The 17,162-nt window shown below is 44.2% G+C and overlaps 1 protein-coding gene and 1 long non-coding RNA gene across 2 annotated transcripts; one reads left to right on the forward strand and one right to left on the reverse strand.

Moving 5' to 3' along the window:
- Positions 1–235: 235 nt before the first annotated feature.
- Positions 236–16,693, reverse strand: LOC138980007 (tyramine receptor 1-like). Its single transcript, XM_070352774.1, has 2 exons — positions 15,861–16,693; positions 236–7,720 (listed from the first exon to the last, which is right to left on the reverse strand). The coding sequence occupies exon 2, from the start codon at positions 7,652–7,654 to the stop codon at positions 6,005–6,007; it is 1,650 nt and encodes a 549-aa protein (XP_070208875.1). The 5' UTR covers positions 7,655–7,720; positions 15,861–16,693; the 3' UTR covers positions 236–6,004.
- LOC138980012 (uncharacterized) lies at positions 10,160–12,888 on the forward strand. Its single transcript, XR_011460206.1, has 3 exons — positions 10,160–10,363; positions 10,852–11,127; positions 11,851–12,888. It is a non-coding gene; the product is annotated as an uncharacterized lncRNA (long non-coding RNA).
- Positions 16,694–17,162: the final 469 nt, after the last annotated feature.

Consider the following 17,162-nt stretch of genomic DNA (forward strand, 5'->3'; position numbering starts at 1 on the left):
TGTGTGTGTGTGTGTGTGTGTGTTTGTATGTTTGTGTGTGTGTGTGTGTTTGTATGTATGTTTGTGTGTGTGTGTGTTTAATTCGAAGTTATTTCTCAATATCCTTGTACACACACACAAACAAACACACACACACACACAAACATACACAAACATACACACACATACACACACAAACACACATACACACACACACACACACACACACACACACACACACATACACACATACATCGTTGGTACTAAGACAACTTTCTTTTGGAATAGTTACATTCAAAGCACACTGCATTTTATTTTAACTTCTCCCACGGAAGAAACAACACAACGTAATCAATACTTCTTCTTCTTCTTCTTTCATGGACTGAAACTCCCACGTTCGCTCATGTTTTTGCACGAGTGGGTTTGTTAGGAAACGCTACCGTTGCTGGGCTTTGGTTCAGTTTTGTGTGTTGCATGTGGTTGACTTGTTTGTACTTTGTGGGAAGGTGCCGATATTATATTTTGTGGACACGGTGTTTGTGCTTGGACGGGAATGCGGGTGAGCTTTCTGGTCCTGTCGGGGCAGGTTGTTTGCCATGCTGTTTTGGTCGTGGGTTCGTGGCGTTCGTTCGGATTAGGTGTGTCGGCGCTTTTGATGTACGTCAGAGAGAATGTCGCTAGTTTAGTCCATGCACGGCTCGTATAATGTAGTTGTATCGTGTTCGGTCTGGAATATTCTCGAGATTGAGTATTTACTATATATGCCAGCGCGATTTGAATGTTAAAAAAGCTTCTATTTGAGTTCTGCTACGATGTGCAGTTGTATGTATTGAATGCTGAATAAATCCTCGAACTCAATTTGACGAGTTGTTTTCTGCTGCTGCGAAGACGGGCGACGTAGAATAAAAGAACACAACTATACGACGTTTGAGAACTTGTGGCAATCTCAAGTGTCGTGTAACAATTGGGGGCCAAGCCAAGGATCTACGTTTAACGCCAAGGGTTTTCCAGCAACAAGGACCAGTGTCAAGACAGTCACAGGAGGTAGCCATCAATCGGGTGTATCCTGAGGGATCAGTATTGAGACTACGGAACCGTGGATTCGGTGTGACTGGTGAAGAGTTTGGTAATCGCCGCAGCTCGGTACGGTGAGCGACGCCGGAGTGTATCGGGATTACAGAGGTAAGCTGCCGTTTGGACGAGACGGACTTCGTCGCGGAGCTAGTGCATTAATACTACGAAATACGACTGAGGTACGTCGTGTACGTATCGTGAGCAGAGTGCGCCGTCACGTTAGACGAGGAGGGTGGCAGCCTGCGTCTACGAAGGTGACCAGCGACGAGAGAAGCATCGGAGGTGCAGTAGAGACTGTGTTCTTTTAGAAGACTACATTCGTCTACGTTCGTGGCTGTGAAATAATACAGACGAACGCACCGGAAAAGACCAGAATGGCTGAGTTCTGGGCAAAAGGAGTTGAACTGGGACTGAAAGGCAAGCAGCTGACGGAGTTCGTCGAGTCCCAGACACGACTGCAAGCGCAGCGTGAAGAAAGACAAGCGCAGCGTGAAGAAAGACAAGCGCAGCGTGAGCGTGAAGAAAGACAAGCGCAGCGTGAGCGAGAAGAAAAAGAAAGACAAGCGCAGCGTGAGCGTGAAGAAAGACAAGCGCAGCGTGAGCGTGAAGAAAGAGAAGCACAGCGTGAAGAAAGGCAAATGGAGCTAAAACGCTTAGAGCTCCAAATAAAAATGGAGATGAAGCGCTTAGAGCTTCAGACAAAAATGGTGCGTGTTCAAAATCAGCACGAGGCACCACGCCAAAGAGATGACCAGCAGCAAATGCTAAACAGGGCATCGACACTTCCAGCATTCACTGACGGGAAGGACCAGATCGATACTCCAGACTTCACCGGAGAAGTTGAGGCCGTCTGCCTGAAGAAGCCCTTGTACGATCTATTAATTGGGAACATTGGGGGTGCGAGACGTCCTGATGACCCTGATGTCGAATGGAGAATGGGCGCAGCTCAGCCTGCTGTTGAGGAGGAAGACCCACTGCCATTCGCGAATGAAGATATCAGCGAACTGTTACGAGATGACAGAGCAACTGTGCATCGCCGCGACCAGCCGCAGGTTGTAAGCGCTGTGACGACCAGAGCCCAGGCGAAGAAGGACAAAACAACTACGCCACTCAGGGTCACCAACAGTTCTGCAACTGCTGTCGTGGACAGGGATCGGCTGATTCAGCTACAGGAAGCTGATTTGACCTTGACAAAGTACAGGAGTCGTCCTGTCAAGGAGATGACTAAGGGCGAAGGCACTGTGCACTTTGAAGTAAAGGCCAAGATCCTGTACAGAGTGTTCCAGCACCCGAGAGTCAACGGTGGGAAGCCATTACGTCAAGTTCTGGTGCCTCAACCACTTAGGCGCCAGGTGATGGAGGTGGCCCACGACTCTATTATGGGAGGTCACCTGGGGGTCAAGAAGACATCGGACAGAATCCAGGCTGCGTTTTACTGGCCAAGACTGCATGCAGATGTGACTCGATTCTGCCGATCGTGCGATATTTGCCAGAAAACCATACCTCGAGGAAGGGTCCCGAAAGTGCCGTTGCAGAAGATGCCTTTGATCGACCGACCTTTCAAGAGGGTGGCCATTGACCTCATCGGCGAGATAAAACCGCCAAGTGAAGCGGGTCATCGTTGGGTACTGACCCTGGTAGACTATGCAACCAGGTACCCAGAAGCCGTGCCTCTGAAGAAAATTGACACCGAGACTGTTGCCGAGGCACTTGTGGACATTTTCAGCAGAATTGGGGTTCCTGAAGAGATCCTCACAGACCTGGGGACACAGTTTGTCTCTGAATGCATGGAAGAGGTCAACAGGCTGCTGAGCATTCGTCACTTGACTACGACACCCTATCACCCGATGTGCAATGGGCTGGTAGAAAAATTCAATGCGACGCTGAAGTCCACGCTGAAGAAACTATGCAGTGAGCAGCCAAGGCAGTGGCATCGCTACATCAATGCCTTGCTGTTTGCATACAGGGAGGTGCCCCAAGAGTCCACTGGATTCTCCCCGTTCGAGCTGATGTACGGGCGGACCGTGAGAGGCCCGATGCAGATACTAAAGGAATTGTGGACGAAAGATGTGGACACACCTGAAGTGAAGAACAGTTACCAGTACGTGTTCGAGTTGCGAGAGAAACTGGAGGAGACTCTCGAGATTGCGAGAGAAAACTTGAGAAAGTCTCAGGATAGTGGAAAGCACTACTACGACCGCAAAGCCGTAAACAGGAAGTTTACACCAGGTAACAAAGTGCTGATACTGCTTCCCACTGATCACAACAAACTACTGATGCAGTGGAAAGGCCCATACGAGGTTGAGGCCGTGGTAGGGATCAACGACTACAAGGTGAATGTCGGCAAGAAGTCCAAGATCTACCACGCTAACCTCCTGAAACTGTATGTGAAGAGACCTCCGGAAGCAGTACAGGTCGCAGCAAGTGTGGACGAACCAGCCGAACTAGACGAGTTCGACGGCGAGGAACTACTGGAGTTGGGAGACCTCCACAAGAAAGAAGGAGTGGATGACGTCAAGTTAGGACCTGACCTGACGGAAGACCAGCAGAAGGAGCTGCATGATTTTATGGGCGACTTCACCCATAGGTTCTCTGATGTTCCAGGCTCTACGTCCTTGGTCGAACATGAAGTCCACCTCACATCTGACGTTCCTGTTCGGTCAAAACCATACCCTATCCCGTTTCAGGCTCGGGAATCCTTGAAGAAGGACATCGACAACATGTTGAAGATGGGGGTCATCCGTGAGTCATCATCCCCTTACTCATCTCCCGTTGTTGTTGTCAAGAAGAAAGACGGTACAAACAGGGTATGCATTGACTTCAGGAAAGTGAATAAGATCACCGTGTTTGACCCTGAACCAATGCCGACAGCGGCTGATCTGTTCCGACGGTTGACTGGCAGTAAGATCTTCTCAAAGATCGATCTCAGCAAGGGATATTGGCAGATTCCTGTGCGCGAAGAGGACATACCAAAGACCGCCTTTGCAACTCCAGACGGAACGTATGAGTGCCTGCGGATGCCTTTTGGCATGGTGAACAGTGGTGCTACCCTGAAGAGGGGAATGCGAAAAATGCTCAAAGGAATGAAGAATGTTGTGTACTACTGGGATGATCTGCTAGTCCACACGGAGACCTTTGCGGAGCATCTGGAGACTTTGAGGGAACTGTTTTCCCGCCTGACAAAAGCCAATCTGACCGTGAGACCCAGCAAGTGCATTTTGGGGACCGACAACGTTGACTTCATAGGTCATTCACTGAAGGAAGGTCAAAAGGGGCTTTTGTTGGAAAACGTCACCAAGATCCTCAATGCCCCACGTCCTGAAACCAAGAAGCAGGTGCGATCCTTCCTTGGATTGGCTGGGTACTACAGAGAGTTCATTCCAAACTTCGCCGCCATAACGGCGCCTTTGTCGGACATGACCCGAAAAGGATGCCCCAACCGAATACTCTGGGGACCAGCTCAGGAGAAGGCATACCAGACCGTGCGCGACCTGATGTCACGAGACCCGGTGCTACGCCTTCCTGATACTGCCAAAGAGTTTATCTTGCGTACAGACGCATCGGACGAAGGGATCGGCGCCATGCTGATGCAAGAACATGGAGGTAAACCGTTTCCGGTCAGCTATGCCAGCAAGAAGCTGTCAGGAGCCGAGAAGAACTACTCGACCATGGAGAAAGAGTGTTTAGCCATCGTGTGGGGAATCAAGAAATTTGAACTCTACCTCCAAGGGGTGAAATTCGTGCTTCAGACTGATCACAAACCCCTCACCTACCTGAACTCTGCGAAGTTTGTGAATAATCGTATCATGAGGTGGGTGATGTACTTGCAGAACTTTGATATGCGAGTGGAATCGATCAAGGGTTCAGACAATGTTGGAGCAGATTTTCTCAGCCGAGTATGTGAGTAAAACAGACTAATGTACATACCTGGATTTCAATCTGTTATGTATAATATGTGTACAAGTAGCGTTTCAATGATTGAAAGAAATTAGGTAAATTTCTTCTGGTGTTGGGGGTAATGTTAGGAAACGCTACCGTTGCTGGGCTTTGGTTCAGTTTTGTGTGTTGCATGTGGTTGACTTGTTTGTACTTTGTGGGAAGGTGCCGATATTATATTTTGTGGACACGGTGTTTGTGCTTGGACGGGAATGCGGGTGAGCTTTCTGGTCCTGTCGGGGCAGGTTGTTTGCCATGCTGTTTTGGTCGTGGGTTCGTGGCGTTCGTTCGGATTAGGTGTGTCGGCGCTTTTGATACATGTACGTCAGAGAGAATGTCGCTAGTTTAGTCCATGCACGGCTCGTATAATGTAGTTGTATCGTGTTCGGTCTGGAATATTCTCGAGATTGAGTATTTACTATATATGCCAGCGCGATTTGAATGTTAAAAAAGCTTCTATTTGAGTTCTGCTACGATGTGCAGTTGTATGTATTGAATGCTGAATAAATCCTCGAACTCAATTTGACGAGTTGTTTTCTGCTGCTGCGAAGACGGGCGACGTAGAATAAAAGAACACAACTATACGACGTTTGAGAACTTGTGGCAATCTCAAGTGTCGTGTAACAGGGTTTTTACGTGTAAATCAGGGTTTTTAACCGCCATTTAGGCAGCCAAACGCCGATTTCGGGGAAAGCATGCTGAGTATTTTCGTATTTTTATAACCCACCGAAACCTGACGTGGATTACAGGATCTTCTCCCTGCGCACTTGGTCTTGTGCTTGCGTGTACACGCGAAGGGGGATAAGGCACTAGCAGGTCTGCACATAAGTTGACCTGGGAGATCGGAAAAATCTCCACCCTAAACCCACCAGGCGCGGCCGGGATTCGAACCCGCGACCTTCCGCATAGGAGGCCGAAGTCTTATCCCCTCTACCAATGTACCCGTCGTATTCCGTTTCGAAAGTCACCTGCAAGATCCCCACCAGGCTTTGCGTGTGTTGGTGTCTTGTATTCTTCAAGTTGTCTTGCAGCGAAAAAGTTGACGGCACTCATGACGGAATCGACGTGAACAAAAACTGTACACGAGAGGGTTGATAGCGCTGTTGATGTAATAGGAACGCAAACTAATGTATCGCAGATTGATATCAATGTCCGCCATTTCTTCTTCGGAGACTACTTGATACAGAACTTCCATCACCAGGTAAGGGAGGAAATTCACAACGAACACCACAGTCAGAACGAAGAGCATGAGCGTGGTACGGGAAGGAATGTTCTGGACTTCACTGCCCAACTTGATGCTTCGTCTCCGCCCTGCACATTGTTTGGAAATAGACGGTCTTCTTTCCTTTGTATTGAAAGTAATATCCGATACGTCACTGCCTAAGCTTATACTCCGTGTTGACGTCGTCTTGAATGGAATGTGTTTGTGCTGTTGCGAATTAGACAAAGACTCTATTTCCGGTGCATCATGTTTCCCACTGTTTGCAATGTCTTCAGACTGCAGTGATACTGATGGAGATCTCCTTTCCTTTGCATCATGACTTTCAACATCCGTGTTATCGTCCTGTCCATGATGATTTTGCGCTGGTTGCTGTACTTGTACAGCGGTTTCTTCGATCTTTGGGTTGGTGCTACTACTATCACACTGTACGTAATGATGTGAGTTCTCTTGTCCGTATGCAGAAGACGAGGTGCTCTTCATTTCGATTCTGACATTTTCTTCTTCTAGTGGTTCAAGCTGATGAGGCGTTGCCAACGCCATCTTTGAGACTGGCAAGACAACATTCGGCTGTTCCGGTTTTGGTGATTCTAACACTTCGAGGTGATTTCTTTGGACGTGTTCTTTATCAGTGCCATGTTCAGTATTTGCAATATTCTCCGTGTTCTGTGTGTAAGAAATCGTACTGACGAGCTCGAAATTGTCGGATGTTTCTCTGCTGGTGGTGACTTTTGCAGCTTTCGTGTGCCGCCACAGGTGATACATTATTCGTCCATAGGACACGCTCATTATGACGACGCACACGACGTAAGATGTTGCAAGAAATCCGTCGTACACTAGGAGAAACACAGACACGTAAAACTCGTCATTTATGGAGCACTCTACGCCAGTAATGTTCGTTCCGTTGAAGTGCAGTGTGTGATTTCCAGTCAGAACACCGTAGGGCCCTGCAATGACACAAGAAACAGCAGCGCAGATTAAAATCGCACGGTACACAGTTCGCACAGAATAAAGTGAGCTGGGTATCAGGCTGCACATGATTTTTTGCCGAGTGACCGATACCGCCACCAGAATGCAGGCTGACAACATGACAAGAAATATGGTGATGGTTCTGGATATCTTGCAACCCCAGCTTGAGTAGAACGTTGCATGGAAGCGAATCTCGAGAAGATGCATCGGTATGGCGAAGATGTTAATGAGAAAGTCGCACAAGCTCATGGCCAGAATGTACGTTCGGATGACGCTGGGTTTGAACCTCCTGTAGTACACGGTGAAGACGACGGAGTTACCCACTGAACCCATTACCATGAGAACGACAAGGTATATCAGCGTGGGTGCCAACACAGACACAAATTCCAGATTAACCTCCTCAAGAAAGTCCTCAATATCTTCCTGGGGGATGTTGGAGCTGGGAAGTGTTGTTTGTAATAAGCTACTGTTTGCCATGGTGACGTTATAGCTGACCCTTAGGGCTTGGTGTTGTCATGGTAACAGCACGACAGCTACATCATTCTGCAACAGATCAAACAAAGCAATGCTAAGGTTAAAAGTTGGTTTCAAGCTAAGACATAAAACTAAGAATAACAAGAAACTGATAAAGCCTATGAATTAAAAGTCTTTTTTTTTTAACACTGCAACATTTACAACAATTTGACGAATTTGTTTTTAGTCGTGCACTTTTGTGAATCTTGTTAACCAATCAAAGGCAATGCAATTTTAAGAATGTTTTTATTATTTTACACACACACACACACACACACACACACACACACACACACACACACACACACATACACACACATATATATACACACACACACATATACACACACACACATACACACACATACATACACACACACATACATACACACACACACACACCCCACCCCACACACCACACACACACACACACACACACACACACACACACACACACACACACACACACAGACCGACGTCGACTTAGTCTTTTATCCTCCCAACCCTTTTTTTGATCCTTGAAAAAAAAGTTAGTTACAAGGACAAAACTCGATTGTTCAGACTTCACAAGGAACGTTTCTCTTCTCTCTGGGGGCAAGAACTCGCGCACTATCCGGCCAATACAAAAACCCATATGCTCTTGTGTAAAAGAAAAAAAACCCACCTTCAATTAATACAGATTTATAAAAAGAAAAAAGGAGACCAGCCTATCGAGTCTTATTTCTTTAGTCTCAGCTTGTCACTGGTAAGAACACTGTTCTGGCCTAATGCAATCTCATTGTCTGGAGTCAGCAAAGCAAAGTTGAAGTTTAAAAAAAATGCAGTCGCCACCTCAACTTGTTTTGAAAGCACAAAAATCATTTCACCAAACAGGCTTATCAAAAATCAGAAAGAAACAATACAGGTTTATATGTCAGTGCAATTATGTGTATGTATCCATTTTTGTACAAATCCGTCGAATAGTACTTGAGTAACACTTCCCACGTACAAAACACACACACATATACCTAAGAAGACAGGGCTTCCATCCCTCAGCAAATCATTCAGACTAATATTAATTAAATGCAGCACAGGAAATGTGGTATAGGCTCCAAGGAAAACGTCAACAGGACTTAATGGGGGCACACTTTTTCTGTTGAAGGCTTGTGTTGTCAACAAGAAATGTTTTGTGGCTGGCTGCAATGTAAACACTCTTGAGCGAAAGCCTATAAATCCACTAGTGCTTCTAACATGTGCGTGTGTGCGTTCTCTTTCAAGAAATTCTCTGTAAACGCTCAATGCATTAGTTTGTGTGTGTGTTAGTTAGTGTTAGTTATAGTGTGTGTGTGTGTGAGTGTGTGTGTGTGTGTGTGTGTCTGTGTGTGTGTGTGTGTCTGTGTCTGTGTCTGTGTCTGTGTGTGTGTGCCTGTCTGTCTTTCAGACTTAGTTTTTTCCTTGTGCGTGTGTGTTTGTGTGTCTCTGTGTCTGTGTCTGTGAATGTGTGACGACCCCCCTCCCTTTCTAACACCTTTTATTCGAGAGACATAATGAACAATTCGGCATTCAGGGCATTCAATTGTGTCGTGTCCGGCCTATGCATACCCATAATTGTTCCATCCACTGTCTATTCATTATTTCTTTTTTCGAAACCCCCACCCGTCGTTTCTTATTATGTGTCCGTGTTATGCACTGGTGGATTGCCTGTTTACGACTTTTCGTTGAAGATCCGGCCTTAACTGTGTTTGACATAGAGGTGCAGGGCATAAGTATCAAATTACTGTATGACAAATTAGAAGTTTTCGTTCAGAATGTTTGAATACCTTATATTTTCCTTGCTTGGAATTATGGTATATCCACACATTTGAAAATGTACTGCACTAAAATACTACATTCTGGCTTCTAAAACAAGTAAAATGTGAAGAGAAGAATATGCTACCTGTGAAGCGATCGACGAAAAAAAGGAAAGGAAGCGATTTGCTGTCGTAAATGAAACCGGCAGGACGGCCCTGCTTGAAGACTGTGCCAAAGGCTACGAAAAGGTCAACGAAATACGGGACGGACGTCTTCAGAGGTAGGCACAGAAAAGAATGTTTTCTCCCGTTTTTGCAATGAAACCGCAGCTGAAGGAAGGTTACAACATAGATTACACGTGCATACTTTTGTCATTACGTCATGAATCCACAAAGTACGTCTTATTTCGAGTTTGCGTCATTCGCTCTCTCTCTCTCTCTCTCTCTCTCTCTCTCTCTCTCTCTCTCTCTCTCTCTCTCTCTCTCTGTCTCTCTCTCTCTGTCTCTCTCTCTCTCTTTTTTTTCCACACAAACACACACTCACACACACACATTTCTCGTTCCGAGAATCTAGCACACGTTGCCTAAAGGCGTATCATTGTTTGCTTTGTCATAAGAATGGCTGCGAGCCAGAGGCAGAAGAGAAGACTTCGAGGAGCTACGTACCAGTCGAAGAGCTGAATACACCACTAAACAGTTCCGCGGCCATTGCGACAGTGCGCATGCGCAGCATTTTTTTCGAGTAAACAACGCGTCGTGCTAGCTTCTCAGCAACTTGAAACATGTGCGATTTGAGCGAGATTTCCATCCAGAAGGTGCGACTGTGGAGCACTGAAGCATCGAAAACCTTGTCGTGTGTACGGAAAACGAGTGTGGAAGGTGCACACGAGGAACTTGTAGCTAGGTAAGTTTTATTTCTTTCGTTATTTACTCTTTGCAATGATGCGATGTGTTGTTCATTCCCAAGACCGGTTTTCCGCCCTGTAAGTGTAAGTTGTAACACTAACAGTAACTTAGTAATTGCTCTCTCTTCGGATACGCTTAACTTTTCAGTTGATTAAAGTCAAAATCTTGAATAAGTGCCGTTGATCTGTCCACGGAATCTAACTTACTATGAAGCATAACTATATTCCGATTCGTGATGCATAGGCTACATGTTGCGATAGTGTATGCAAAAGTTTTCCATTTTCAATCTGACGTGTGGGTAAGATAAGAAACAACAAACATGCATACTAAGTTGCCACTGCCAGTTTGTATAGCTGCTAAGCTTACCTCAGGCTGAGTCAGTGAGTATTTTGTAAGTTTACATACACAATGGTGATGAGGGGGAAAAAGAATGCCTTCCACAGGTGCGAAAAACTGTGATTTGATCTCAAGGCCTTTTTGTTTTAGGGCTTTTCCTGCTTTGGAACTTGGGAGATGGGATTCCTGTCGACCGTGAAGCAGAAAATGCAGAGAGGGTGCTTCTTCGGGAGTACAAGCAGAAGTTGTATGTGAAAGGGGTGCTTTATCCTGATCCATTCATCATCACAACTGGATTGAAAGGCAGCAACTGAGCAAGATGGGCGATTCCTGTGGCCAAGCGTCTTCATCGCCGGCTGCCTGTGAGTGTGAGCTCGACCTCATGCATCGCCTCGTCAACGAGTTTTAAGGAGGAAAGGCTTACAGGTAGGAAACCTCTCTACTTTTTTAAATAAGTCATATTTGCACTTTACTTTTGAAAAAGAGAATGGTTCAAGTTGAATTGCAAGATGGCAGTGCAGCCTAACAACATTTTGGTTTCAGTGAACAGGGAATGTGTCAAAATCTGAAAAACCAGCATACTAGTATTAATACACACTAAAATTATGCCTGTCGCTGTCATATGTACATATAATTTTTGAAAAGTGCAGTGATACTGATAGTGATACAGTTAATCAGCAATGACTGAACCGACTTTCTAAATTCAGGGATGATCAAATCATCTGACTAATGGCCAGGGGCGAGTACAAAAAATCCGCTGTGCTAGTTAAAACCGCTTGGCAACTCGCCTGGTTGGCTAGTGAAAATTCTCGTCAAATGCAACACTTCTGGTTGTATACTCTAGTTTCAAAACGTTATATAAACAATGCAGTTATAGCAACTGTGGTTTGTACCCGGCAAGCAATTCTTTTTGGTGGACTGGACTTTCTTGAAATGACTCACCTGTCTGGCAAGTTAAGATTTTGAGATCTGGCCATCCCTGCAACTGTCTTAATTTTGCAATGCTCTTCATGCAAGTTGCACTCAAATTTGTGAGCAATTTGTTATGTACAACTTGGTAAATTGTCCTAAATGATGCTTTAGTAAAAGTTGTTGTCTCCTTTCTCTTTCTCATATTGATTATTTTCTTTTTTTTCTCCCTTTTGGCAGTGTTTTGACCATATGCAACAGGCTGCAAGTCATTTTGGAGGAGGAAGCCCCTGATTGCATCTTTGTCAAAACCAGAAAGAGACTTCTACCTGTCTCCAAGAGTCAGCCATCACAACCACCTGTTACCCAGAGCCAGCCATCACAACCTCCTGTTCCCAAAGTAATCCAATCCTGTTGCCCGTTTTGATACAGGCAGCAACAGGATGCACTTAGGAGGAGGAACTAGTAGAAGTAGGGAAAGCGGTATTAACAAAACAGCTTTTTCCTCTTAACTATGAAACCACACAGATAAACAAGGAGAGCAACCTTTCCACAAAGTAAACAATCCTGACGACTCTAATAATTTCAACAATTTGTCAACTCATGTAAAAGCTTTGCCAGATCCAGGCATTAAGCTCTCCTCGTTACACATGTAATGGGCAGAGCAACATTGTTGAACAGCTGCTTCGTTTCTGTAAGTTTTCAGCCTGAAAGGTAGTAGGGTGAGTCGCATCTAAAATATAAATGTTTGTCTTGTCAAAACCTATGTAAATTTTCCTACATTTTAAGACTCCCTCTTTTTCTGTAGTGGATTTTTTTTTATCAGATTATTGTTTGGAGTTCTGAAAAGGAAGGCTCCTGTGTACACCATTATAGATATGACTTTTACTGTACTACATGTGTGTTTTTGGTTTATAAATATATAAAACTAGATATCTTTCTTCCCAATATGTTCATTGCCAAGTGGATGAAGTCATCAGATTTGATCTGCTGCTAGTGATAACGTTTATCAACATAAGTAAAGTTTTTTTAGCTGACTGTATTGTGTGCATTTTGTTTGCAAGTGCTGATATGTTTGACTTTGTGCTGTAATGCTTTGTCTTGTCTCTCATTCTCCCTTTCAAAGTACGAGAACTCAGATTTTGTTCTGACACACTCATTGCATCATACAAACATCAATAAAGACACACACAGAAAGTGAGCCAAACAAACATTTTTCCTCAGAACATGTTATGGTATGCACAGGGGACATGAAAATTATGGAGAGAAGACTGTGCGCAGGAAAAAGAGAGAAACATTCAAACAAACCAGTAAATTGTTTAAGGTTGCTCTTGGCCACTCTGGTGACATGTACTTTATTCTACCTATATTAGCGAAACCGATAGGCTAGATCCTCAAGGTCTAATCATCGTCTCTGTTGCATAAACAACATCTCATCTATACTATAACGTTTAGGGTCAATACTCATTGGTTGATCGCTAAAATTTCTTGTCTTTTTAGAATTTTTGACTTTTTCCTGCCATCTTCTTGTTGCAAAGAGTGACACTAAAACCATGAATTAATTGTAAGAGACTGGTCGTGGCTATACCAGTGCAATATGATATGTTCTGCGAGAGATCAGATTTCTGAATAACCATGGATTTTTCCTGTCTGCGTTCTTTTTCTTAGCCATGTTTGCAATCTGTAGTTTGAACATCAGTCTATTGTTCTCCTTAGTCAGCTTAATCATTGCAATAAGATTGCGCATAACGGGTGTGCATCTGCTTATACAAAAAAACTATCAACAAATAAGCAAAAACAAGAGCACCCAGAAATGTTTCTGTTGTGAATGGGTCTTGTTCAGGGCTAGAGTCACACTTTTCTGGCAATCAACTAGCTGCACCATTCCTCTCCCTTGATGATCCTTGGGCCTGGCACGTCTCAAACTGGAATTCCAGATCTCGCATTGCCCATTTTCTTCTGTCTAGCCGGTGCTCTGGTCGGGGTATGTCTATCAGCACTCTTGCTGTCTGAAACATTGCCAAACAGGGTTCATTCTGTCAGTATTTATGGTAGTATTACATCTTCATGCAGGGTTCTCCACATATGTTGTCCGTTTGGGTTCAATGCCCCCAACTTCAACTTATAAAGGTGGTCATTTGGACCCACTGTAGTCATTTTCAGTGCAATACATAGCTCCCCCTGTGAATTCCCCGGTACACTTGTTTTTGTTCCTTTGGCTTCTATGGAGAGCTCTCCTAATGTTGATCAAATCGCACTCTGGAAACAAACCACCCACATAAAACTTAGCTTGGCTTCCCACATTCATAAGCCTCATATATTGATATTCATTCTTGTTCACATTTCAAAACACACGAACAGACGAAAAGTCAATTAAATCACTCAAGCTGTAAGGCACAAACACATCATAGTGATACTAGGAACAGCATGTGTGAACAAATACATTCAACACCTTCCCATCTTCTTTACTGCGTACACACACAAAATATAACAAGAAAGTTATTTAAAAAAAAAACTTACTCTGTGTTGAAATCCAGGGTATCCCAAGTTTTGTGTTGGGAAAGAGTTCTCTGCAGTTGGTGTGCCATCAAGAAAGTGTTGAGAACAAACCCTTGCAGGTGAAAAAAAAGCTTGTGCTGGGTTCTTCTTGTGTGTTGGATGCGGATGCAAGCTGTTGAAAACAGACAGATGCATATCAGATTTAACAATTTATGGCTCTACAAAGCAATTTTTATTGCTTTTTAATCACAGCCATGCTCTAACAACATGAAGTAAAACAAAAAAACAAGAAACGGAAACACACTGACACAGAAAGTGAGCCACATTTTTTGATCTCATGCACGGCAGATTCAAACAAGTATTTCATGCAATGCCGGTGTGCAGTTTTTGAACGTTCAAAGCTGTATAAATGCAGGTCTAGCTAAACGGTTTTGTAATCATGCTATGGAATTTGCAGAAAAAAACAATAAATCGCATGAATCTCAGGCAATAAAATAAGTTTATCAAGAACTGTTACAGTGTTGCGCTTACCTGAACGGTGGTTGGCATGAACAGCACAGACTCGTGTGGAACCTGGTGAATTTTGCAAAGTTTTTGAAGACGGTAGCTTCCGTTGTCACAATCAATCATCGGGCAGTGACATGCCATTGTTAAAATCGATAATCGCTGAATTTACATCGACAAAACAACAAAATAAACACAAGTGTCTGACTCGTCAGTCGCAGAACATACGCAAAGCTGTGTTGCAGACGATTTGTTTCCTCGAAAAAATGACGCGGCCAATGAGAGGCGTCTGTGCGGTCACGTGATTTTCCTTCTTTGTTCCATGTAAACGTCGGAACTGTTTAGTGGTGTAATGACGACGGACCAACAGCGTTATTCTAAGAGCAGCATGGCTTGCACCAGAGCCGCTTTGAATCGTCAACTGAACAATCCGCCTTTCAACAGGAATATTTGTCTTATGAAAGATTCTGAGTTTGTTTCAAGCAACAAAATGTTCAAAGCAGTACTTAAAAAGGCAAAGGAAGAGGGTTGTGATACAACCAAACATTACCCAAATATCACTGAAAACGATCTTGAAAAAATCCGAAATGAAGAGGCTTTTTCGCATAACTCCCCTGTTGAAATTCAGCAGAAGGTGTGGTTTGACATCAAACTCCATTTTGCTAGACGTGGAAGAGAAAATGTTCGGGACTTCAAGGCCTCTTCCTTTGCCTTTAAACAAGATGACAGGGGTCAAGAGTTTGTAGAAATAAACCACGCTGAAAAAAAGCAAAAATCACCCAGGTACCATATCGGACACAAACCACACTCAAAAGCCGAGAATGTACGCAAACGGCACCAAGACCTGTCCCGTAAGATCTCTAAAACTCTACATTGAGAAGAGAAACAAAGCGAACGACTTTTTTTTTCAAAAAGAAAAGAGAGGGAAAGGGTTCAACCCCGCTGCTGAAGCCGGGTACACCATTGTACCCCTCTGTCACAACAAAATTGCCTCTTTCATGCCAGATATTTCAAAGCGGCTCTACCTGAGCCAACGGTACACAAACCACAGTCACTGTACGGGCAACTACCGTCTCTCTCCTTGCACACAGTGGGGTTGAAGCCAGGGAGATCATGAGAATCACAGGCCACAAGTCAGAGGCATCTCTGAGATCTTACAACACTGACAGCACCGACAAACAAAAGAGACAATATTCAGCAATTATCCAACACACAGCCACAGACAACACACCAAGCAATGAGCTCACCTTGACATCTAGCATCACGCAGAACAACGCAGTTTCATTCCAGCACAACTCTGTCCCCGTCTTCAACATCACAAACAGCGTTGTTAACATCCATTACGGTTCTAAAAACACATGAAGAAAAGTTCGATGTGGCCATCTGACTTGTAGCCTGTGATTCTCATGATCTGTAGGAAAGTTTGCAAAAAATATGTCGTCGCAGCGTTCATGTCTATTCAGTGTTCAGTTAGTGTTTTCCTTTTTTTCTGATGTTCCGAATAAAACTTTACATTCCGTACAATTCACATGGCTTGTGTCTTCTTTCTCTGGATTGAATGATCGGCACAAACACTGAAGCAGACGACAGACTCAAAGTTCAAGCAACACATAAGTCAGTTAAGAATGTAATACATTGTAAGTTCCACAAAATAGTAGGACGTCATCTGTGACGTATGTTTGTTCTCTAAGCTACGTCAGTTGTTCCGTCTGTGTAAAACATCGCCAACAACAAAACATGCTGTCTTGTAGTCGCGACGGAGTCAGGCACAAGCCAAATATGTGTAATTAACAAAATACAGAGAATGTCAATGCACTAAAATCAGAGATGTTCATCGAACTTCCATCGAAAAAGGTATGTGGTCGGCAAATCGATATGTGTGCGTAAAATGACCATACACAAATTTGCAAGCAACCTGTTCACACCCTGTGATCATGAGCACAAAATTAATGTGTTCGTCGTCAGATTGAATTACAATAACATTAACATGCTTCCATTTGAAACTTCGAGGTCTTCATCGGGGATTGACGCCCTCCCAAAGCCTAATTGAAGCCCGACGGAGCGAATCCCTGATGCAGCACAGGAAATGTGGTATAGGCTCCAAGGAAAACGTCACTTTTTCTGTTGAAGGCTTGACAATGTGTTGTCAACAGAAATGTTTTGTGGCTGGCTGCAATATAAACACTCTTGAGCGAAAGCCTATAAATCCACTAGTGCTTCTAACATGTGTGTGTGCGTTCTCTTCCAAGAAATTCTCTGTAAACGCTCAATGCATTAGTTTGTGTGTGTGTGTGTGTGTGTGTGTGTGTGTGTGTGTGTGTGTGTGTGTGTGTGTGTGTTAGTTAGTGTTAGTTATAGAGTGTGTGTGTGTGTGTGTGTGTGTGTGTGTGTGTGTGTGTGTCTGTCTGCCTGTCTGTCTTTCAGACTTAGTTTTTTCCTTGTGCGTGTGTGTTTGAGTGTCTCTGTGTCTGTGTCTGTGAATGTGTGACGATCCCCCCCCCCCTCCCTTTCTAACACCTTTTATTCGAGAGATATAATGAACAATTCGG

The sequence above is a fragment of the Littorina saxatilis genome, linkage group LG11 (assembly GCF_037325665.1).
Source record: "Littorina saxatilis isolate snail1 linkage group LG11, US_GU_Lsax_2.0, whole genome shotgun sequence".
NCBI lineage: Eukaryota > Metazoa > Mollusca > Gastropoda > Littorinimorpha > Littorinidae > Littorina > Littorina saxatilis.